This window comes from Stenella coeruleoalba (assembly GCF_951394435.1).
Source record: "Stenella coeruleoalba genome assembly, chromosome: 21".
Lineage (NCBI taxonomy): Eukaryota > Metazoa > Chordata > Mammalia > Artiodactyla > Delphinidae > Stenella > Stenella coeruleoalba.
In genome coordinates, this window is record NC_137167.1 from 7,190,657 (window position 1) to 7,213,656 (window position 23,000).

At 51.4% G+C, this 23,000-nt stretch overlaps 1 protein-coding gene across 1 annotated transcript in view; it reads right to left on the minus strand.

Annotated features, from left to right (window-relative positions):
* Nucleotides 1-4,452, minus strand: part of ADGRA2 (adhesion G protein-coupled receptor A2) — a 32,989-nt gene extending 28,537 nt beyond the window's left edge. The window contains exon 1 of the mRNA XM_079909457.1: nucleotides 3,807-4,452. Within this exon, the coding sequence (XP_079765583.1) occupies nucleotides 3,807-4,069 (263 nt within the window). The 5' untranslated portion in view covers nucleotides 4,070-4,452. The remainder of the gene's footprint in view (nucleotides 1-3,806) is intronic.
* Between the last annotated feature and the right edge of the window lie 18,548 nt (nucleotides 4,453-23,000).

Here is a 23,000-nt window from a genome sequence, read left to right on the forward strand (position 1 = left end):
GCACGGGGGATGGGGCTGGGAAGGGGCCTCCCCTCCCCTCCCCTCCCCCTCCCCCAGGGCTCCCAAAGACCACCACACTCTGAGCAAAGGGCCCCGGCCGCCGCTAGGCACATCTGTGTGGAAACTGCCCCTTCTCCCCTATGGGGGCAGCCTACGTGGTGGGCAGCTCCCCCAGATGGGAGGCTGAGGGGATGAGGGTTTGCGGGCCCTGGGAGAATCTGGACCGAGGGACCGTCCCATGCCTGCCCCTCTCTCCACCCAGCCTTGGAATGTTCCCAGGTCAAAAGGGCCTGGGTCCTGCTGGGAAGGAACCGGGTTTTTTTAAAGCAGGCTTTGTGGCCATTGGGTCCCAAGTCCAGCTAGGTGAACAGTGAGTCTCTCACCTGAGAGGAAAACTAAACGAATCCAACCAGCTAATCCTGACGCTGGCGTCAGCTAAGCTGTGTGACTCTTGGCAAGACGTGGCCCTCTCCCCAGCTGGCCTCAGTTTGCTCAGCTGTCAGACGCTGATTTAGGGGCATCTCTAAGGCCACTTTCGGCCCAGGGGCCCAGGAATTTATGACACTGCCTGGTATCCTCCGAGGGCCTGCTCAGATGTCCTGGGAGGTCCTCATAGGAGGTTTCCTTCTAGAGTCATCCATTATCAGCCCTTTCCTGGAATTCCTTAGTATCCCCCTCACTTGAACTCCCAGAGCCCAGAACCAGAGGGCAGGCCCGTCAGCTGCTGCCAGGGTGGGCAGGGGGGTGGGGGGTGGGGTGGGGCCATTGACAGTGGTCTGCGTCTCCCTCCTCCAGCCGGGTTCTCCCTGTGCTAAGCCACCTCCACCCCGCTGCCCATGAGACCCTGTCCCTCAGGGAAGGCCCATAAAGCCTCCTGCTCTGGACAGGACGTGCCCACAGCTGCCCTGTGCACTAGGCCTTGAGAATGGGGGCTGGGGTGGGGCAGGCGGATCAGGAAGGAAGCCAAGAGTTCAGCTTTCCTGGAAAACTGCGAACGAAAATCCATTAGAGGAAAGAAAGAAAGAAAAAAAAAAGCCAAGCGTGGGGAGAGGGGGCCTGCAGTCTACAAAACCAGAGGGCAGAAGCCGAGATAACCGAGCGGAGGTGGAAGGGTTTTCTGTGAGGTGCACAGGGCTGTCCACAGGATTGCCCTCAACGGCTTGGAGGCTTTCTGAGCAGAGACGGAGGCTCTCTGCAGACAGGCACCTTATCTAGCACTTTCCCTGCCTGAACAGTCAGCCGGGCTTCCCAAAGCAGAGGCCTGACTCTCCCCCTACTCCCCCAGGACCCATGTGGGCCGGGTGGTGTGTGGAGGGGACTGGGAGATGGTGGTCCATTCTGGAGGAAAACAGGGGAGGCGGAGGGAGGGGAAAGCAATAACGCAAAGACTATTGGCTCAAGTCCTGTTGTTTGCACCAGGTGATGGGCAGAAAGGGGAAAGGGGACATTTGGAAAAAGAATAAATAAATAAACGAGGAAGGAGGAGGAGTTTGGGAGAGTGTGAAGGTTTTTGTGCTCATAGCCTCTTTGCTGCTGGGCTGGAGCGGCAGAAGCCCCTTCCCAGCCCATCTTTTCCTTCCTCCCTCGAGATGCTTGCTGGGTAGGGGTGGGTTTGCTGGGGGAACTGAGCCCCCAGAAGAGGATCCCTGCCAAACTTCTGCTGAAGAACTTGCGCTCTTCTTCCTTCAGAAGCCAGCTTGGGGGAGGGGTTGTAGTCAGGATGGGGATTAGGTGGAGCCTGTGGGGGGTGCCTAAGGCATATGTCTGTGGCTGCTTTTAGTCACACCCCCGGCTGATGGGCCGGCGGGCTCTCGGGGGTTGCTCCGGCCTGACCTGCCCTGTCTGTTGTTCCTGCGGAGATGTCCAGCCAGGCTGCGGGGCGGTGGGGGGGGGGGGTTCTTTTGGAAGGTATCTTAAGCCAGGTAGGTCAGTGGCCTGGGACAAAAGAAGGGCCCTTCCTCTGGGGATGGTTTGGGATGGGAAGGTGAGCTAGCAGTCCTGCTGGCTGCCACCCTGTCCTGATATATTCTCGCCAAGAGTTGGCCCCGCTCTCTCCCTGGAGTGGCGTCGATGGGAATTAGCCGTGGCTGGAAAGCATTAGTTACCAAATCATTCTAAAATGTACTGCAAAACCACCTTTTAATGTTTTCCCTTCTTTCTGCCGTCAGTATGTTAGGATTCCCTAACCCCAGCACGGGAGTGTGAGCTCTGCTGCAGGATCCAGGGCTCACACGCTCCTCTCAGAACTGAATGACTGTGGCCCAGCGGGGACTCACACAGACACCAGCCCAGCCATCCCACACAGCAGGCATTTTTCTCCTCCAGAACTGAGTGGGCTGGGGAATGCCCAGGCCTGTCTGGACACTTCAACCCCAGTGGACACTCAGAGGGACCTGAAGCAGCTGCCACAGCTGCTTTCCCAGGCCATGGCTGTATCCCTGAGCTGCTGGGACGTGGGAGAGAGCAGAGACAACGCTTCCACCCCCCTAATGCACACATGCACACACCCACCCCAGCTGGGGAAAATGCAGGCCAGGCGGACAACGTCAGAGGCTGACCAGTCGTGTCCTGTCAGGAAGCGGGCAGCCTCTGAACTCACCCAACCAGAGGCGTTACTGTATTGTTCTGGACACAATCGGATAGACTGTGAGCCAGCTCCAACTCTGGGCAAGGGGCCGTGGGGAAACGTTCGCCGCTGGGGTCAGGAGGACAGGGAAGGGGAAGCGGCTTGGAGGCTGGATCCAGGACAGGAAAGGAAGGGGCTGCCGCCAGGGCCCGACCCTCCAGTCCACGGCGTGCGTGGAGCTCCAAGCACGTGGTCTGCGCAGGAAATCTCTGCGGTGGGGAGGGGTCGCTAATTCTCCTGCAGTTGCGGGGACTTCGGACCCCCATCGAGGAGGCTTGGGGTCGGGATGCGGGCGCAACGGGCCGCGCTGGTTGCCAGCGAAGTGAGGACTTAATAAGGCCCGGGCTCGAGGAGGGAAAGGGTACGACGGAAGGAGGCTGCGAGGCAGCCTCCTTCCCCTCAGCCAGGTTTCTTTCTCCGCACTCTTTTCGCGAAGAAGTCAATCGAGAAACAGCCAAAGTTCGTCTTTATATCCGAGGAGGGGAGGAAGAGGGAGGGATGCAGGATCCAGAGCAGAGCTCAATTCACAGATGCGCACGGCGGGAGAGGGGTCCTAGTGGGAATCGGGACGCCGGGGTCTCATTCACACCAGAAGTGCCTGCACCCCAAGGACAGACTTTTTCGAACCCACCCTCCCGCCAGCGCTAGAGAGACGGGCTGCAAGCGGGGCTGGCAGGCTCCCGGCCCCGATGGGGCGCCCCCACCTGGAGGAGCCAGGCCGGCGGGATGAAGCCGGGAGACTCCTCCAGTGCGGCCAGGGACGCGTCCGCGGTGGTAACGACCACAGCCATCTACTGGGCCGCGGGCGTCGGTCTTCCCTGAGCCTTCCCCCCATCCCACCCCCCGCAGGTCCGCAACACCAGCCCTGGCTAGAAACCCAAGGGGCGCGGGCGTCCCGCCAGCGCGCATTCCCTGTCACCTGTGCAGGTGAGTGGGCGCCCGCGGTGCCTCACTTTGGGGCGCCCCCGCCCCCCAATGCTCCTTCCTCCCTCCACACCCCTGGAGCCCTAATCTTTCCCTTACTTCTCTTCAAGCCTCCCTTTTCGGCTTCTGGACTCGGGCCTGTCCTAGAGTCTGAAGTGGCACATCGACTCTGTCCCCCATTTCCCACCCCTCCCGTCTGGTCTCCTTTCGTCCCCTCGTCGGGGCTCGAGCCGGGCCGGCCAAGTAGGATACTTACAGGGTAACGGTGCTGTTAGGCAGAAGGCCGGGCTCCGGAGGCTCCGGGAGGTCCCCGCCGCCGCACACCACCCTCCTGCGCGCCGGGCTGGGGGCGCCGCCGCTTAGCCCCTTGGGCCGCTCCCCTGAGCACTTGCAGCTGCGGATAGGGACCGGGCAGCCGGGCGCGCCGCGGATCTCGGGCGCCAAAAGCAGCAGCCACTGCAGCAGCGGCAGCAGCAGGCGCGCGGGCGCCCACCGCATCCTGCGTCCCGCGGCGCCCATCAGCCCATCGCCCCGCGGGGACCGACAGCGCTGGGGCCCGTCTGCGCGCCGGCCGGAGGGATCCGGGCGTGCGAGAGGCGTGCTCAGCGGGGGCCCGGGGCGCTCGAGGGCGGAGCGGGGGGCCCTGGGCGGAGGCAAGCCCCGGGGTCCCCGCCGCCGCGCCCCGGGGGCATGTCCGGCGAGCGCCCCGGCGGGGAGGACGCGGGCGCGGCTGTCAGCGCAGCGCGGGCGGGCCCCGGCGGCGCGGCCCGACTGTCTGCGTGGTGCTCCCGGGCCGGTTGAGGCCGGGCCGCTCCTCGTCGTCTGCTCGCTCTGCGCGGGGCTGTGACCTAGCGGATCGAGCCGGGCTCCTGCCGCCGCCGCCGCTCCGTGCCATGGATGGAGGCAACTCGGCTCGGCGCCGCTCCCGCCGCCGCCAGCCCCCGCCCGCCCTCCCGAGAGGGCGCCCTCCCCTCTCCAGCTCGTCCGTCCGCGAGGCCCTAGCGCCTCCCGATGCGCAGCCAGGCCGCTGCCCTCCTCGGAGTAAGAGCGGGCCAGCCGGCTGGAGGCCCCGCGTGTCCCCTGCACCCGCCCTGAGCCTAGACTTCTCCCTCGCGCCTCTCTCCCCCCACCCAGGAATCTTCCTCTCCATAACCCACCTCAGACCTCAAGGCCAACCGCCATCACTTTCCACAAAACCCTCCCTCACTCCTGCCGTCCAGCCTGCACCTCCCGATGCTTCTGGGGCTTTCATTGACCCGCGGGCTTGGCCAGAGATGCCCATGTTTTGTATTGAACTTCGTTCACCTCTCTGAGGCTGCTGAGACTCGGCTTCCCTTGACCCCCTGACCTGATGGGCCAGTCTGGAAGCCGGGGCTCACTCTCACAGCCCTGCTCCAGCCACTGCAGGAGACAAGGCGGAGGCTAAGGAGGCTCAGACCCTCTGGGTGACCTCGCCCAGCGGGGGAAGCGTGTCATTCGGCCAAGGAGGGGTCAAAGGCCGAGGCAGGCCTTCCAGATCTGGCCGCCTACCTTTTCCACATCCGTGTGTGTGTGTGTGTGTGTGTGTGTGTGTGTGTGTGTGTGTGTGTGTGTGTGTTTGATGGTAGGTGGGAATGAGGGGAACACAGAGGGAAAAGCAGGGATTCCCACTGGGTGTGGAAGGAGCACAGCGCTGAGTCAGGAGGGCCCGTTCTCGGCAGCACTGACAAAGGACACAGCCCCTAACATCCTGGGGTATCTAATCTCGGGGGTCAAAATGAGGCCCTGCCTGCCTGCAAGTTGTGGCCTGAGAATGAGTGAGTGATGGGGGGCACTCGGATGGGGATGAAAACTGCCTTGGGTCTTAGATGGGCTGCAGTGCAAGTTGGGAACCGGGCTGGGGACAGAGGGAACAGTGAAGTGCAGCCCAGTGTATCTGCTTCCCCAGTTTGCCCATGAAGGCGACCTTTTCTGCTGCTTAAGCCACAGCACGTTTGCTGTGGAGACGCAGGCTGCCCGGGTTGAGGGATCCCTGGGCAGGGCTCTTGTTCCCCATCCTTCACTGGGCCACCAAAGTCGTCCCTCCGGTGACTGACACCTTCTTTCTGTGCCTTTGGCCCTGCTGGGGTGTGTGGCACCTTTTCCAGCGCGGTGGCCTTTCAGCCGGGTCCCCACCCCCCTTTTCTGGGAATGCTTCTTTCCCTTGTGTGGGCGGCAGACACTGAGCCCAGACGCTGGCTTCTCCTGGCTCCACAAGTCTCTCCCAGTTGCAGGCTCTGGTTCCTTCACTTTTCAAAGATAAATAAATAGTGATTGCAAATGGAAGAAGGAAGAAGGGGACCGGCCTCCCCCAGCAGCAGCCCTCCTCAGGGCGGGCACAGGGGCTGGGCCTGCATTCCTAGGAAGGGTCCTCACAGAGCTGCGGCCCACAGGCCAGTCTGCCACCCAACCATCCTGTTCACAGGCCAGGGAAGTTCTCAAAGACAAGAGAAGAGGAGGCCTCTGGCCTGGGTCACACAGCTTCCCCGTCATTTCTTTTTTGCTAAACAAAGACACTCTAAGTACGGAAAGGAATTCCACTGAAACACCGGCTCTCTGAGGCTGAGTCAAGGCCAAATGACATTTAAGGAGGTGATGCTTCCCCACAGGTGGGAACGAGGTGCGTGGTGGAGACATTTACAAAACACTGTCCTGTCCTGCTGGTCGTCACTTTTGGTCTCTATACCCATCCAGGAAGGTGAGTGGAGCAGGGGTTACTTCCCCATTTTACAAACAAGGATGAGGAAACCAAATCGCTGAGAGATAGAGACAGGGCTGGGAACTTTTCCTCCGACTCCTTTTAAAATGCTCTCTTGTCTGAGCCACTCAAAACTTTTTGCATAAAAATCCTTCCTGGTTATCTGTTCTCAGAGGTGCAGGGTGGAATGAATAAGTGGCTACACGTTTTGAAGTTTGTTTGCAATAGAAGGATGACTCAGGCTTAATTCCCACCCTCACGACATCTGGTTAGGAAGCTTGACCCTGGCCCTGATCGCCTGTGATAAACTCTTCGTTGAATTATGGGTAAGGTACCACGATATAGGGACGGGCTGAATTAATCCTGCCTGAAGCAAGGGAGGGGGGCTTCCCAAAAGCTTTAGCCCAATCTCGCACAGAAGTGTAACCGACCTGACTCTACTAGACCATAATTGTCCCCTTAAGGGCCCGGGGGGACTCACATCCGTTATGCTGTCTCTAAAGAAGTTGGCCTTTGCTGGGTGTTAGCTGCCAATGTCTGTCTCGCCTCCAGCTTCAAAGTTGATCCATTCCCCTTTGTCAAGGAGTGGCTGCGGGCTCTTATCCCATGACTGACCAGACCCTCCACTGGGGACAGCTGAGAGTGGAAAATGGGGCCACGGTTGGTGTCCCCTCCCTCTGCTCCCAGAGCAGAGCCGAGTTAGCACAGGACAGCCTGCACAACAGGACAGCCAGCGTCTACTGAGCGCTTGTTGCCTGCTGGGCACTTGTGACTATGTTTTACAAGAATTAGCTCATTTTGTCCTCACAACAGGGTGAGGATGGCTGTTTTAACAGACAAGAGGGGAAGAGGCACCTTAAGAGTAATTTGCCCAAGGATACACAGCTCAGAAGTGGTGGAACCAGGATTTGAACCAGGAATTCCAGATTCCAGAGTCCGGTTTTAACTGCCGTGCTCTATAATTTCTAGGGGAGGAGGGGTCTCTCAATAATCACCCCAAGAAATTCCCTCACTTCCCCTTGAGGTTTTCTCATTTTGATTCCCTGGCCCTCTCTGAGCTGAACCTTTACAGACGTCCACCCACAAACCATAGCTGGTGGTAGAAACAGGACCCCCAGCCCTAATTCTTCTAGCAGAGTCAAGGAAGGCAAAAGCTTTCCAAGGAGTTCCATTCCTCGGCTATAGAAGAAAACAGTCTCTCTCGAAAGACTATGAGAGACTATAAACACGTATAGAATCAGAGCCGGCAGTAGCTAACGCTGCCCAGCTCCAGGCCCTGGTCTCTTCTCTTGGCTGTCAGGGTGCCCCCCATCCCAGGGATGTTCACATTTAATTATCAGGTTTCCCGGCTCCCTCTGTGCCTTCTCATCTTCCAGAGGCAGGATCCTAACACAGACCCAGGGTAACAGTGGATGAGCTCATGTTTCATAATTGGATCGATCATGCAAACGTGACAGCCCTCCAGAGCTCTTTTACGTTAGAAGGACACGGAGGCACAGAACCTGTGAACCCCACCCCTTTCTCCCACCTCCCCCCACCCCCATGGCTCTCCTGGGCGGTCCTCTGAGCTCTCTGTCCTCTCCTCCCTGTGGGGACTATGCTAAGCTGCCTGTCCTGTTGGAACAGTCACACTGGGCGTTCAGGGTAGAGAAATGCTCATGCCTCAACCGGAAGGAATGAATAGGAATTGTGGGAAGCTACCAAGAAAAATATTTGGACCTGCAAGGGCTTCCCTTTGGAGATCAGACTCCACCCCATACAGGGTACCTGGGTATACTTTAGACGCTCTCATAGGAGGGCGTCATAATCTCTGTCTCCATGAAAATACGACTTCCCCTTTAAGTGACATCTGCTCACATTCGCCCAGATGATGGATAACCTCCTGCACTAGGAGTGCCGTGCCTAAGAGCATGAGACTCTGAAGTTTCAAATCCTGGGCTCTCCGTTTTATGGATCACGTGACTCTGGGCAACTCACTTAATTTACCCAGGCCTCAGTTTTCTCATCTGTGAAATGGGGATAAAAAAAGAATATTTACTTCAGAGGACTGTGATGATGATGTCAGCTATATGTCAATGGTGCCTGTGTGGTATACTATAAAAATATATTTGGTCTTTGTTCCTGACCCCCAGCTCCTAAAACCCTTTGCAATTCCTGAATGACAGGAGTATCTTCTGTTCTTCATCTGGAGCCTCTCTGGGACACACCGGAGTTTCTGCTCATGAGGGTGGTACTCTTAGCCTCAGGATGGGGGCTGGTCACCAGAAAGACCTAGTGATTCCAGGGTTGGCAGTCTCAGCCCCACCCGCTGGCCTCTGGGAACAGGATGGGGGAACTGGAGATTCAACTTCATAAAAACTCTTGAACGCTGAGATTCAGAGAGCTTCTGGGGTGCTGAACAGTCACGGTGCTGGGACGGTGGCACGCCCAGGATGGGCACGGACGCTCCACGCCCCTTCTCCCCATAGCCTGTCCTATGCATCACTTCCATCTGGCTGTTCCTTAGTTGTATCCTTTATAACGAACCAGCAAATGTGAACAAAGTGTTTTCCTGAGTTCTGTGAACCGTTCTAGCAAAGTATCGAACTTGAAGAGGCGGTCATGGAAATCTCTGATTTAAAGCCAGGACGGTGACCCCAGACTCGTAAATGGCATCTGAAGTGGAGGCAGTCTTGTGGGACTGAGCCCTTAACTTGCGTGGTCTGTGCCGAGCAGTCGGTGTCAAAATCAAATTAAATTATAGGACACCCAGTAGGTGCTGGAGAATTGGAGAGTTGATTGGAGTCAGAAAACACTCCAGCCTGACACAGTCACATACTCAGTAAATGTTAGCAGGGCCTGCTGCTGTTTTGTTATTGATACCTGCTTAGTTTTGTCCTGTGTTATAGTTCACTGTTTACATATTTGAGTCTTCCACTAGGATGGAAGATCCCAGAAGAGGCTGTTATTTTCCTTATTTCTATGATTCCCAGCCAGTTTTAGTGCCCAACAAATAGAAGATACATTTAATTAATTTGTACAACAAAGTGTTCCTGAGATCTTACTTATTTAAACAATGTTTATTGGGCATCTACTATGTGCCCGATACTGTTTCGGGCACTGAAGATACAGCAGTCAGTGCATAGAAGGTAAAGTTTGTGGTCTCATGGAGCTAACGTTATAGCAGAGGGAACCACATAATATGTAAATAAATCAATAAATATGTATAATCTAGTGGGTGGGGATAAGACACATGAAGCAAAATTAAACAGGGTAAGGGAACAAAGAATGTTGGGAGGATGGAAGCAACCTAAGTGTCCATCAACAGATGAATGGATAGAGACACACACACAGACACACATAGACACACACACACACACACACACACACACACACACACACACACACAATGGAATACTACTCAGCCATAAAAAAGAATAAAGTTTTGCCATTTGCAACAGCATAGATGGGCTTGGAGGGTAGTACACTAAGTGAAATAAGTCAGAGAAAGACAAACACTGTGTGATATCACTTATATGTGGAACCTAAAAAATTAAACAAACTAGTGAATATAACAAAAAAGACGCAGACTCACAGATATAAAGAACAAACTAGTGGTTACCAGTGGGGAGAGGGAAGGGGGGAGGGACAATACAGGGGTAGGGGAGTAAGAGGTACAATTATGTATAAAATAACCTACAAGGATATATTGTACAACATAGGGAATATAGCCACTATTTTACAATAACTCTAAATGGAGCATAATCTTTAAAAATTGCGAATTACTACATTGCACACCTGTAACTTATATAATATTGTACATCAATTATACTTCAATAAAAAACAAAAGAATGATGGGGAAGACCTCTGTGAGCAGGGGCTCTTGGAGAAGAATTCTGAAGGAATGAGGGAACAGGCCCATGGATTTTGGGGGACAGAGCACTCCATGCCAAGGCCATGGCAAGTGGCAGCACCGTGGGAGAGCGCCACCTGTGGTCAGTCAAGGAAGAGTCAGGGACCAGCGTGGCTGCAGCACAGGGAGCGAGAGGGAGAGAAAGAGGGCGGTGTCCCCACAGTACCCCTGACCTCGTGTCCAGATCAGGTTGGGTACTGAAGACCACAGGAAGGATGTGGATTTTATTCTGAATGAGAAGAGAAGCCTAGAGGGTTTGAAAAGAGAACTGGTCCGATCTGAATTGGACTTCTACATCTCCTCTCTGCCTCCTGGGCGGAGGATGATTCTGGCGGGAGGAGCACGGCGATTGGGAGACCACGTCCGAGGCCAGCGCGACAGTGCAGTGGACGAGGAGGTGAAAGAGGAGCGGGGGAGGCTGGGTCCTGGATGTGGGTGGAAAGCGAGTCCAGCGGGATCCCTGACACAGAGAGCGGGGTGAGAAAAATTTGTCCAGAATGACTCCTAGGTGTGTGGCTTGGGCTGTGGGAATGGAATCCCCACTAAGGAGGCTGGAGAGGACTCAGGAAGGATCAGATCTGGGGAACGAATCAAGAGTTCGGCCCATCACTGTGCTCAGAGCTGGGGGTCCAGCTTGCTGGGTCATGGAGTTGATAGTCCAGCAGGAGAGGCCGGGATGGAACAAAGCAGGACACAGATGAGTCTATAATGACACACCGTGATGAGAGCCGTGAAGGCAAGGGGGCCGCTAGGGGGAATAATGGGGGTGGAAGGCCCTTAGTGTCCACTGGCGATCAGGACAGGCCTCTGAGGAGGCAGTGGCTAAGCTGCCCAGAGGATAATCAGGCCTCGGCCAGGCCAGGAAGGAGGCTGGGAGACGACAGGCCTCTGTCACTGGAGGGAGTCGGGGGGAGGCTGGGAGGGGTGAGGGCGCGCCTTCTGCCCCTGCCTCTCCCTGGCCAGCCCCTGAAGCCCCGCGGTGAGCTGCCTGGCTGCTCAGAGCTCAGGACGGTTGCGTCTCTCTTGCTCCGGGTCTCCCAGGTGGATCAGGACCCAGGAGGCCTCTCGTCAGGGCACGGAGGGAGGGGCTCTTCTGTTGGGCTGGGGCGGCCGTGCCCATCATGGCCTGGCTTCCCATCTGGCTCCGGGGCTCCTTGGGGTCTGTGATCTGTTCTTCTAGGACCTCCCCCCGCGACCCAGGGGCTGCTCCATCCTTTTTTCTTTTTTTGTCCCTGCCATCAGGAAACTTATATTCTTTTAAAAACAGAAGTTATACATATGCATGGCTTAAAGAAATAACAAGTATTATAAGGTTTTTTATGAAAACAGAAGGCAGTCCACTACCTTTTCCCCCATTTCCGCTTTCGCAGAGGCATCTATTTTCAACTCTTTTAGCTGACTGTATTTTAGATTTATCTCCATTATCTCTAAGTAATCTTTCTTTTTTGCTTTGAATTTTATTTTATTTATTTTTTTATATAGCAGGTTCTTACTAGTTATCTATTATATACATATCAGTGTGTACATGTCAATTCCAATCTCCCAATTCATCCCAGCACCACCAATCCCCTCTCCACTTTCCCCCCTTGGTGTCCATGTGTTTGTTCTCTACATCTGTGTCTCTATTTCTGCTGTGCAAGCCGATTCATCTGTACCATTTTTCTAGGCACCACATATATGCGTTAATATACGATGTTTCTTTTTCTGTTTCTGACTTAGTTCAGTCTGTATGACAGTCTCTAGATCCATCCATGTCTCTACAAATGCCCCAATTTCATTCCTTTTTATGGCTAAGTAATATTCCTTTGTATATATGTGCCACATCTTCTTTATCCATTCATCTGTCAATGGACACTTAGGTTGCTTCCATGTCCTGGCTATTATAAATAGAGCTTCAATGAACATTGTAGTACATGACTCTATTTGAGTTATGGTTTTCTCAGGGTATGTGCCCAGTAGTGGGATTGCTGGGTCTTATGGTAATTCTATTTTTAGTTTTTTAAGGAACCTCCATACTGTTCTCCATAGTGGCTGTATCAATTTACATTCCCACCAACAGTGCAAGAGGGTTCCCTTTTCTCCACACCCTCTCCAGCATTTGTTGTTTGTAGATTTTCTGATGATGTCTATTCTAACTGGTGTGAGGTGATATCTCATTGTAGTTTTGATTTGCATTTCTCTAATAATTAGTGATGTTGAGCAGCTTTTCATGTGCTTCTTGGCCATCTGTATGTCTTCTTTGGAGAAATGTCTATTTAGGTCTTCTGCCCATTTTTGGATTGGGTTGTTTTTTTAAATATTGAGCTGCATGAGCTGTTTATATATTTTGGAGACTAATCTTTTGTCTGTTGATTCGTTTGCAAATATTTTCTCCCATTCTGAGGGTTGTCTTTTCATCTTGTTTATGGTTTCCTTTGCTTTGCAAAAGCTTCTAAGTTTCATTAGGTCCCATTTTTTAATTTTTGTTTTTATTTCCATTACTCTAGGAGGTGAATCAAAAAAGATCTTGCTGTGATTTATGTCAAAGAGTGTTCTTCCTATATTTTCCTCTAAGAGTTTTGTAGTGTCCAATCTTACATTTAGGTCTCTAATCCATTTTGAGTTTATTTTTGTGTATGGTGTTAGGGAATGTTTTTTTTTAATTTAATTTTATTAACTTTTTTATACAGCATGTTCTTATTAGTCATCAATTTTATACACATCAGTGTATACATGTCAATCCCAATCGCCCAATTTAGGGAGTGTTCTAATTTCATTCTTTTACATGTAGCTGTCCAGTTTTCCCAGCACCACTTATTGAAGAGGCTGTCTTTTCTCCATTGTACATCCTTGCCTCCTTTGTCATAGTTTAGTTGACCATAGGTGAATGGGTTTATTTCTGGGGTTTCTATCCTGTTCCACTGATCTATATTTCTGTTTTTGTGCAAGTATCATATTGTCTTGATTACTGTAGCTTTGTAGTATAGTCTGAAGTCAGGGAGTCTGATTCCTCCAGCTCTGTTTTTTTCCCTCAAGACTGCTTTGGCTATTCGGGGTCTTTTGTGTCTCCATACAAATTTAAAGATTTTTTGTTCTAGTTCTGTAAAAGATGCCACTGGTAATTTGATAGGGATTGCACTGAATCTGTAGATTGCTTTGGGTAGTATAGTTATTTTCACAATATTGATTCTTCCAATCAAAGAACATGGTATGTCTCTCCATCTGTTTGTGTCATCTTTGATTTCTTTCATCAGTGTCTTATAGTTTTCTGAGTACAGGTCTTTTGTCTCCCTAGGTAGGTTTATTCCTAGGTATTTTATTCTTTTTGTTGCAATGGTGAATGGGATTGTTTCCTTAATTTCTCTTTCTGATTTTTGGTGTTAGTGTATAGGAATGCAAGAGATTTCTGTGCATTAATTTTGTATCCCGCAACTTTACCAAATTCATTGATTAGCTCTAGTAGTTTTCTGGTGGCATCTTTAGGATTCTCTATGTATAGTATAATGTTATCTGCAAACAGTGACAGTTTTACTTCTTCTTTTCCAATTTGTATTTCTTTTATTTCTTTTTCTTCTCTGATTGCCGTGGCTAGGACTTCCAAAACTATGTTGAATAATAGTGGCAAGAGTGGACACCCTTGTCTTGTTCCTGATCTTAGAGGAAATGCTTTCAGTTTTCCACCATTGAGAATGATGTTTGCTGTGGGTTTGTCATATATGGCCTTTATTATGTTGAGGTAGGTTCCCTTTATGCCCACTTTCTATAGAGTTTTTATCATAAATGGGTGTTGAATTTTGTCAAAAGATTTTTCTGTATCTATTGAGAAGATCATATGGTTTTTATTCTTCAATTTGTTAATATGGTGTATCACATTGATTGATTTGCGTATATTGAAGAATCCTTGCATCCCTGGGATAAATCTCACTTGATCACGGTGTATGATCCTTTTAATGTGTTGTTGGATTCTGTTTGCTAGTATTTTGTTGAGGATTTTTGCATCTATATTCATCAGTGATATTGGTCTGTCATCTTTTTTTGTAGTATCTTTCTCTGGTTTTGGTATCAGGGTGATGGTGGTCTCATAGAATGAGTTTGGGAGTGTTCCTTCCTCTGCAATTTTTTGGAAGAGTTTGGGAAGGATGGGTGTTAGCTCTTCTCTAAATGTTTGATAGAATTCACCTGTGAAGCCATGTGGTCCTGGACTTTTGTTTGTTGGAAGTTTTTTTTTTTTTAAATTAATTAATTAATTAATTAATTATTTTTGGGTGCGTTGGGTCTTCGCTGCTGCTTGCGAGCTTTCTCTAGTTGTGGTGGGCAGGGTCTACTCTTCATTGCAGTGCATGGGCTTCTCATTGCGGTGGCTTCCCTTGTTTTGGAGCACGGGCTCTAGGCATGCAGGCTTCAGTAGTTGCAGCACATGGGCTCAGTAGTTGTGGCTCAAGGGCTCTAGAGCACAGGCTCAGTAGTTGTGGCACACAGGCTTAGTTGCTCTGCGGCATGTGGGATCTTCCAGGACCAGGGCTTGAACCCGTGTCCCCTGCATTGGCAGGCGGATATTTAACCACTGCGCCACCAGGAAGCCCTGGAAGATTTTTAATTAGTTTCAATTTCATTACTTGTGATTTGTCAGTTCATATTTTCTGTTTCTTCCTGGTTCAGTCTTGGAAAGTTATGCCTTTTTTAGCATTTGTCCATTTCTTCCAGGTTGTCTATTTTATTGGCATAGAGTTGCTTGTAGTAGTCTCTTAGGACGCTTTGTATTTTTGCGGTGTCTGTTGTAACTTCTCCTTTCTCATTTCTAATTTTATTGATTTGAGTCCTCTCCCTCTTTTTCTTGACGAGCCTGGCTAAAGTTTTATCAATTTTGTTTATCTTCTCAAAGAAGCAGCTTTTAGTTTTATTGATCTTTGCTATTGTTTTCTTTGTTTCTATTTCATTTATTTTTGCTCTGATATTTATGATTTCTTTCCTTCTACTAACTTTGGGTTTTGTTTCTTCTTCTTTCTCTATTTCCTTTAGGTGTAAGGTTAGATTGTCTACTTGAGATTTTTCTTGTTTCTTGAGGTAGGCTTGTATTGATATAAACTTCCCTCTTAGAACTGCTTCTGCTGCATCCCATAGGTTTTGGATCGTCGTGTTTTTGTTATCTATTTGTCTCTAGGTATTTTTTGATTTCCTCTTTGATTTCTTCAGTTATCTCTTGGTTATTTAGTAATGTATTGTCTAGCCTCCATGTGTTTGTATTTTTTACGTTTTTTTCCCTGTAATTGATTTCTTATCTCATAGCGTCATAGTTGGAAAAGATGCTTGATATGATTTCAATTTTCTTAAATTTACTGAGGCTTGATTTGTGACCCAAGATGTGATCTATCCTGGAGAATGTTCCATGTGCACTTGAGAAGAAAGTGTAATCTGTTGTTTTTGGATGGAATGTCCTATAAATATCAATTAAATCTATCTGGTCTATTGTGTCATTTAAAGCTTGTGTTTCCTATTAATTTTCTGTTTGGATGATCTGTCCATTGGTGTAAGTGAGGTGTTAAAGTCCTCCACTATTATTGTGTTACTGTGGATTTCCTCTTTTATAGCTGTTAGCAGTTGCCTTATGTACTCAGGTGCTCCTATGTTGGGTGCATATGTATTTATAATTGTTTTATCTTCTTCTTGGATTGATCCCTTGATCATTATGTAGTGTCCTTCCTTGTCTCTTGTAACATTCTTTAGTTTAAAGTCTATTTTACCTGATATGAGTATTGCTACTCCAGCTTTCTTTTGATTTCCATTTGCATGGGATATCTTTTTCCATCCCCTCACTTTCAGTCTGCATGTGTCCGTAGGTCTGAAGTGGGTCTCTTGTAGACAGCATATATATGGGTCTTGTTTTTGTATCCATTCAGCGAGCCTGTGTCTTTTGGTTGGAGCATTTAATCCATTCATGTTTAAGGTAATTATCGATATGTATGTTCCTATTACCATTTTCTTAATTGTTATGGGTTTGTTTTTGTATGTCCTTTTCTTCTCTTGTGTTTCCCACTTAGAGAAGTTCCTTTAGCATTTGTTGTAGAGCTGGTTTGGTGGTGCTGAATTCTCTTAGCTTTTGCTTGTCTGTAAAGCTTTTGATTTGTCCATCAAATCTGAATGAGATCCTTGTCGGGTAATCTTGGTTGTAGGTTCTTCCCTTTCATCACTTTAAGTATATCATGTCACTCCCTTCTGGCTTGTAGAGTTTCTGCTGAGAAATCAGCTGTTAACCTTATGGGAGTTCTCTTTTATGTTATTTGTTGTTTTTCTCTTGTGGCTTTCAATAATTTTTCTTTGTCTTTAATTGTTGTCAGTTTGATTACTATGTGTCTCAGTGTGTTTCTCCTTGGGTTTATCCTGCCTGGGGCTCTGCACTTCCTGGATTTGGGTGGCTATTTCCTTTCCCATGTTAGGGAAGTTTTCAACTATAATCTCTTCAAATATTTTCTCGGGTCCTTTCTCTCTCTCTTCTCCTTCTGGGACCCCTATAATGCAAATGTTGTTGCGTTTAATGTTGTCCCAGAGGTCTCTTAGGCTGTCTTCATTTCTTTTCATTCTTTTTTCTTTATTCTGTTCTGCAGCAGTAAATTCCACCATTCTGTCTTCCAGGTCACTTATCTGTTCTTCTGCCTCAGTTATTCTGCTATTGATTCCTTCTAGTGTATTTTTCATTTCAGTTACTGTATTGCTCACCTGTTTGTTTGTTCTTTAATTCTTCTAGGTGTTTGTTCTTTAATTCTTCTAGGTGTTTGTTAAACATTTCTTGCATCTTCTCAATCTTTGCCTCCATTCTTTTTCTGAGGTCCTGGATCATCTTCACCATCATTATTCTGAATTCTTTTTCTGGAAGGTTTCCTATCTCCACTTCATTTAGTTGTTTTTCTGGGGTTTTATCTTGTTCCTTCATCTGGTACATAGTCCTCTGCCTTTTCATTTTGTCTCTCTTTCTGTGAATGTGGTTGTCCTTTCATGGGCTGCAGAATTGTAGATATTCTTGCTTCTGCTCTGCTCCATCCATAGCCTTTTGTTTCCAGAGGCAGCCGAGAGGATGGGGCCCAGTTGCAGGCCAGCACCCCTCTCCCTGAGCCCCACTGGGGTCAGAGTATTCAGGCCCTGGAGGGAGGAGAAGCAGCTCTGGCCAAAAGAAGAGTTTGTGTGTGCGTGTGTGTGTGTGTGTGTGTGTGTGTGTGTGTGGCGGGAGGGCTCTCTGGTCTTCTTCCTTTCTGTGCTGTAACAGGGGTGCTCACTGGAGCAGCCTGGCTGGACCCCAGCTCTCCGGACGCCCCTCTCACTGCACCTGCCGCACCTGCCCCCGTGCACTGTGGTGGATGAGTTGCATGGATGTCAGTCTCTGGTCTCCCTGCCCCAGCACCGAGGCTCACACACCTGTGCCCATCACACCCCAGGGAGGCCTGAAGCGGCGCTGAAGAAAACAGAAGAGGAGCCAAGAGCTGCTGGAGGAGGTCGCGGGCATTATTCTGGGTGGCTGGAGAGGTGGAGGACGACCCAGACTAGCGTGGAGTGTTTGGGGTCACCCTGGGGCACTAGGCCAGGTGGAGGCTCTCCCTCTGCAAAGCATGAGGCAGGGAGCCTGAGGTCAAGGCAAACCTCAAGCATTTGTCGAGAGCTGAGCCTGCTTCCAGCCCTCACCACTATTTACAAAAATTATTTTTATCAAAGGGATACACACATATGGTGAAAAAATGAAATAGCACGGAAGAGCTTATAATGAAAAGCAAGGGCCTCTTTCCAGTCCTGTTGCCAGAGGCAGCTGTTACCCAGTCCTGCTTTTAGTTCTCTGCTCTTTGTAGGAGCAGCTGGGGCAGGAGGCCTCAGACCTGGGAGAGCATCCTTGCGTGACCGTGGGTTTGCAAATCCAGCTTTCAGGAGCTTCCCCACCCAGTGTCTGTCCTTAGATTCCCACGTCTGATGCTCTGGGCCACTGTTGCCCTCTCCCAAAACTACTGCTCCCTTCCCATGGGTCACTCCCCACCACTTGCAGCACGTGGGAAGCCCCTCCAGTCACAGGGGAGCCTCAGAGAAACGTTACTCACACACAGCCTGGCAGAGTGGATTTCCAGCTTGCTGGAAAAGTCAGTCTTTGCGTGGAACCCCAGTTCCCTGCGACAGCTGTCCTCTTGGCACCTGGCTGGCCCGTGGTGGGGCAGGGGCTGGGGGTTCTGGAGCTGGCCCTTTGCCGTCTGCTTGTCACCTCCCTCTGCTTCTTTCCCCCTCTCTGTGCTTTTCTTTCTCCTTTCCTCTCCTGTCCTCTTGTACATCCAATCTTTCTTTCTCTCTGGAAGGCCAAGGTCAGGCTTCTTTGCGGGAGGTGGGCTCTATTCCCTAAGACCTGTCAGGCTGCCTTGGGGCCCCGCAAGGCCCATGGGAGGGGTGGAGGGGAGAAATGCAGTAGCAGGACCCTCGCTCTGGGCCTCCTGTCCAGGGGCTGCACTCAGAGAGCAAGGGTGTGTGGCTACAGCCTTGACGCCCAGAGTGTGTGAGCCAGTGTCTAGTTTTGGTTTCACTCTGGGCTGATTTTGCTGTTTTTGTGCCCCAGTCTCCAGCTGGGCCTTTCCTTTCAAGCTAGGGGGACTGGAAGGGAGGCTTGGGTTTCCGTGCTCGGCCAGCCTGTGAAGGGGAAGCTGCCCTTTCCACTGCCCCCATCCAGCCTCCTATGTCAGCAGGACTTGGTGAGAGACCCACGAGGGAAGCTTGCCGGGCACTCCGAGCTTTAATTGCCTGTCGGAGGGTCCCCTTCCTCCTCGGCCTCAGAGGCTCGTGTTTCATTTCTGAAGGAAGGAGGCAGTTTTCCCGACAGTCCTTATCTGCTCCGTCCATCAGCGCTCTGCCCCGATGCTCCGTGGAGATTGCAACAGACTGCAAAGCCCAGCCGGCTGGGTCCAGTGCTGGTCCCTGATGCTTCCTGAGCGCCTACGATGTGCCAGGTTCGGTCACAAGGACACCGTGAGGCCCTATTTACAGATGAGGGAACCAAGGCACCAAGGGGGTTAGTCTTTGGCCCACGGGAATTTGGCTGGCGAGGACCAGATTTGGGATTCAGACACAGACAGACGGGTGTCAGTCTTGGAGCAAGCCTCGTGGCCATGCGTGTGCGTGCGTGTGCGTGTGCGTGCGCCCACAGCTCCCCGGCCCCAGCGTGGTTCCTCTGCACGTCTTCCCGCAGCTCCTCTCCCTGGGAGTATGTTCCCAAACTCACTGCATAAAATCCTTTTGATGCCCGGGTTCCTTGCAGCGGACACAGTGAGAGCCCTGTTCCCGCTTCCCCACCCCTGCCAGAGGGAGGCTCTGGGCCTCAGTTCAGAGCGCCAAACGGCACAGTGGCTGCCAAAGCGGGCCTGGACCTCACAGGTGAGCGGAGCACGCCGGGGACGGCGCCCACCTCGGCTGGGCCACGTGCTCAGTGATGGAGACAGGCCCTCGACCCGTCACACAGGCACACACAGATGCTGTGAGGCCCGGGGAGGGGAAGAACGTGGCTCTCCTGTGGACCTTCTGGTCGCAAATCTGGAACGGGAAGCGGGCCGTACCCGGGCAGAAGCCTCTTCCCGCCAGAGGGGCTGCCCTCCACCACCCGCGCGGGCCCCAAAGTCCCGGCACCCGCAGCAGCAGGCTCCTGCCCATGGATGGCTATAGCAGTAAAGCAAAGACACTCAAGAGTCCTCAGTCTCAGGGTCCTTCCCATCACCAGTGGTTTGTGGGGGAAAGGTGGGCAGGGGGATCCGAGGGAAAGATAGATGTAGGATGCAGGGAGGAAAAAAGGGAGAGCGTGAACTGGCTGGGCTCACCCAGAGGCCCCCCAATGGAGGAACACCCTCTCTTTCTGCGAGGGAGGAGGTGCCCCCTTTGGAAGGCAGCGGGAGGCAGGAAGCCAGCACTGGAGGGCAGATCACTGTGGCTGGCGCTCCAGACACCAAACGGCTGCTGTCTGGGCACGAAGGTGTCTGTGGAGAGCCCTGGGGGATCGGCAGCAGCCCCGAGGGCCTGTGGCCCAGCTGGCCAGCCCCTCCCCAGAGCCTGCCAGCCCAGCTGAGGAGTGCCGTTGGCAGGGCCCCCTCTGCAGATCTGGCTGTATCTTCCCCACACATTGAAACCATCAGGCCTGGCCCTCCGAGCAGCCTGCCTAGCCCCGTCAGCTAGAGACACTGAGCTTTCATCCAAACCAGACCTTCCCTCCTCCAGGTCCCCACTTGGGGGAAGGGGGGCAGAGAGCACAGCCCTGGAGCCAATTTCAGAACTTTTTAAACCTTTGTCCCCTATTTTGCTCTCTCTTCTGAAATGTCCACGAGGCCACCTTCCACTCTGGGTCCCCCTCACTCCACCCTCGTCTTCCAAAGGGCATTTTTGTTGCTACTGCAGAAACAGGGAGTTCGGGGGACCCCGAAGTATGGAGCAGCTCCACCAAAGCAGCAAGGGCTCTTCTGTGCCTCCAGTTCTGGAGAAGCCAAATCAAAGGCAAAGCCTGAATGCCTCTTGCTCGCGGCCAATAAAAACCTTGCTCCAGTGCCGGCTTCCTCTGCTGAAATCAGATATCCCAGCAATAAACAAGTCCGAAAGGCAGGGGAAAGCTCTTATTTTTTTCTTCTTATTAGTTTTTCTTCCTTATAAAAAAAAAAAAAAAAAGCCCTCTCCTATAACAGGATGCCTGCCCCAGAAACTTGAGTGCAGAAGTGTGCTCTCTCCCGCTCTGCACCCCCGACTCCAGAATCCTAACCCCCAGGCTCCTGCAGGCAAGGGCGGGGCTTTGAACACTTGAAGGCTTTGCTCAAAGGCAGGTCAAAGGGGGTTGGGGGGACAGGCCTTGCAGCCTGGGTAGCTGGCTGCCAGCTTACAGGGAGAGCTGGGTTCTCGGCCTTTGGCTGCTGGTGGCAGTCAGAAACGAGAAGTGGAGTTAGGACAAATTGGGCCCACTTTTTCCTAAGGTAATCCTTCTGAAGTCCCCTCAATGCAACGCAGGCTGTGCAAAGCCCAGCACCGTGGGGTTTTGTGTTGAGTGCACAGTTGAGAAATCCAGGCAAGGGGGGTCGTGTGGCATCAGAGGGGCTGGGAGGGCAGAGGACTTGGGGTTTTGCTTCCCCACCAGCTCGCTCCTGGGCACTCCCTCCCATGCCTGTCTGTCCCAGGGCGAGTGGTCCTCCGCATGTGGCCTGCTGAGGAGCGCCCTCTCCTAAGAGCTGACATCTCTCCCCCATCCCCACCCCCAAATAGGTTTTTAAGTGACTTTGCTGTCAGAGATGCTATTCTGTTTGTTTTTCCTTCTGACACTATCTCTCTGGAGAGTTTCTGGTCAAGAGAATTATGTCGAGGCTGCAGATTGCAAGAGAATTGCGCCTAATGGGGAACAGACAGACAAGACACCTTTCATGTCCAGCCAAGTTTTTTCTTCCCCCCTCCTCTTTCTCTCTCTCTCTCCCAACTTCTCATCTTCCCTTTTTGGCTTCAAAGTTGGCCCTAGTTTGAGTTAGTTTCTTCGGTACAGCTGGTGAATAAGGTCACACATTGATTTTATTTTGGAGATTGGCAGCTGGGTCAAGCTTAGCTCTGAAGCTGGGGAGCGGCGTGCCTCTGCTGGTGCAGGGGTAGGGGAGTCCCAGCAGGAGCGCAGTAAGCCAGCTCACGGAAAGAACCTTCGAGAAGGCCGTCGGCACTCCAAGGATGCCTTCTGCTCCTTTGTGGTCTCAAATCAGGAGCCGGAGCTTGTGTTCATTTTAAATACAAGAGTGTTGCCGAAAACACCCCTCACCTCTGTCCCCACTGCGTGCCATGTCAGCTCACTGTGCTGCAGTTGATAGAAAAAAAGAGTGTTAGTTCTGAGGTCCCCTGGGACCTTGAGGTGCTTCTAGAACTCTACCTTGTGAATCGCTGCTCAGCCACACGCAGCCCGAGGATCTACAAACTGGGTGCGAGTTGGGTGCTGCTGGGTGCGGTGGGAGCAACGCGGGTGGGAAAGAAGGACCCTCTCTTTACCTCAAACAAGCTTCTTGAGGGGGGAGCAGATTAGTAAAACATCTCGTGGACGGCTGGATTCTTTCGCTCTTAGTCACGAGGCTGATGTAATAGCATTCAACTGATTTCATGGTAAAGACAGCCGCAGTTCCCGGAGCAAATCAGTTCAATTGCACCACTGCACATCCATCCTCATAGAAGCCCTCCAGGGACTGGGGGCGAGGCCTTCCTCCTCCAGTGCGTTGGTGGGAAGCCCAGGGCCATTTCTTGTCTGAAGAACTAGGATGTCTTGGATTTTCAGAATGTCCCATTTGACCTCCTTCCTCCCGGCCCAGCCTTGGGGAACAGAATTCACTGCCCATCTAGCTCTGGGGGCAGGAGGACACAGTCCGGCACACCCTGAGCCCTGCAGCCTGTGGCACAGTTTGAATCTGTTTGGGGGGAAACAGGGTAAAAGAAGGGGAAGGCTGATTTCACTCAGGCTGCGTTTAATTCTCTCCTTCCTTCTCATCCCCTCTACTTGTGGTTTCAAAGTTTGTTCTGCATCAAGATGTGTCAGTTCTCAACAATGACTGCAGGCTGGAAAACATACATTTCTATCATGGTAAGAAGTTTCTCTCTTTTTTTTTTTTTTAAGAAGGTTCTCTTAAATGAAGCTTACAGGGAGTTCCCTGGCAATCCAGTGGTGGCCCGGGTTCGATCCCTGGTCAGGGAACTAAGATCCCGCGAGCTGTGTGGCACTGCCGGAAAAAAAAAGCAAAAAAACCTAAAACCAAAACCAAAACCAAAAACCAAAACAACCCTAAACTAAATGAAGCTTATAAATCTAAGAATATGCCGCTTACTAACTATTAAAGCCTGAGCCAACAGAAGAGACC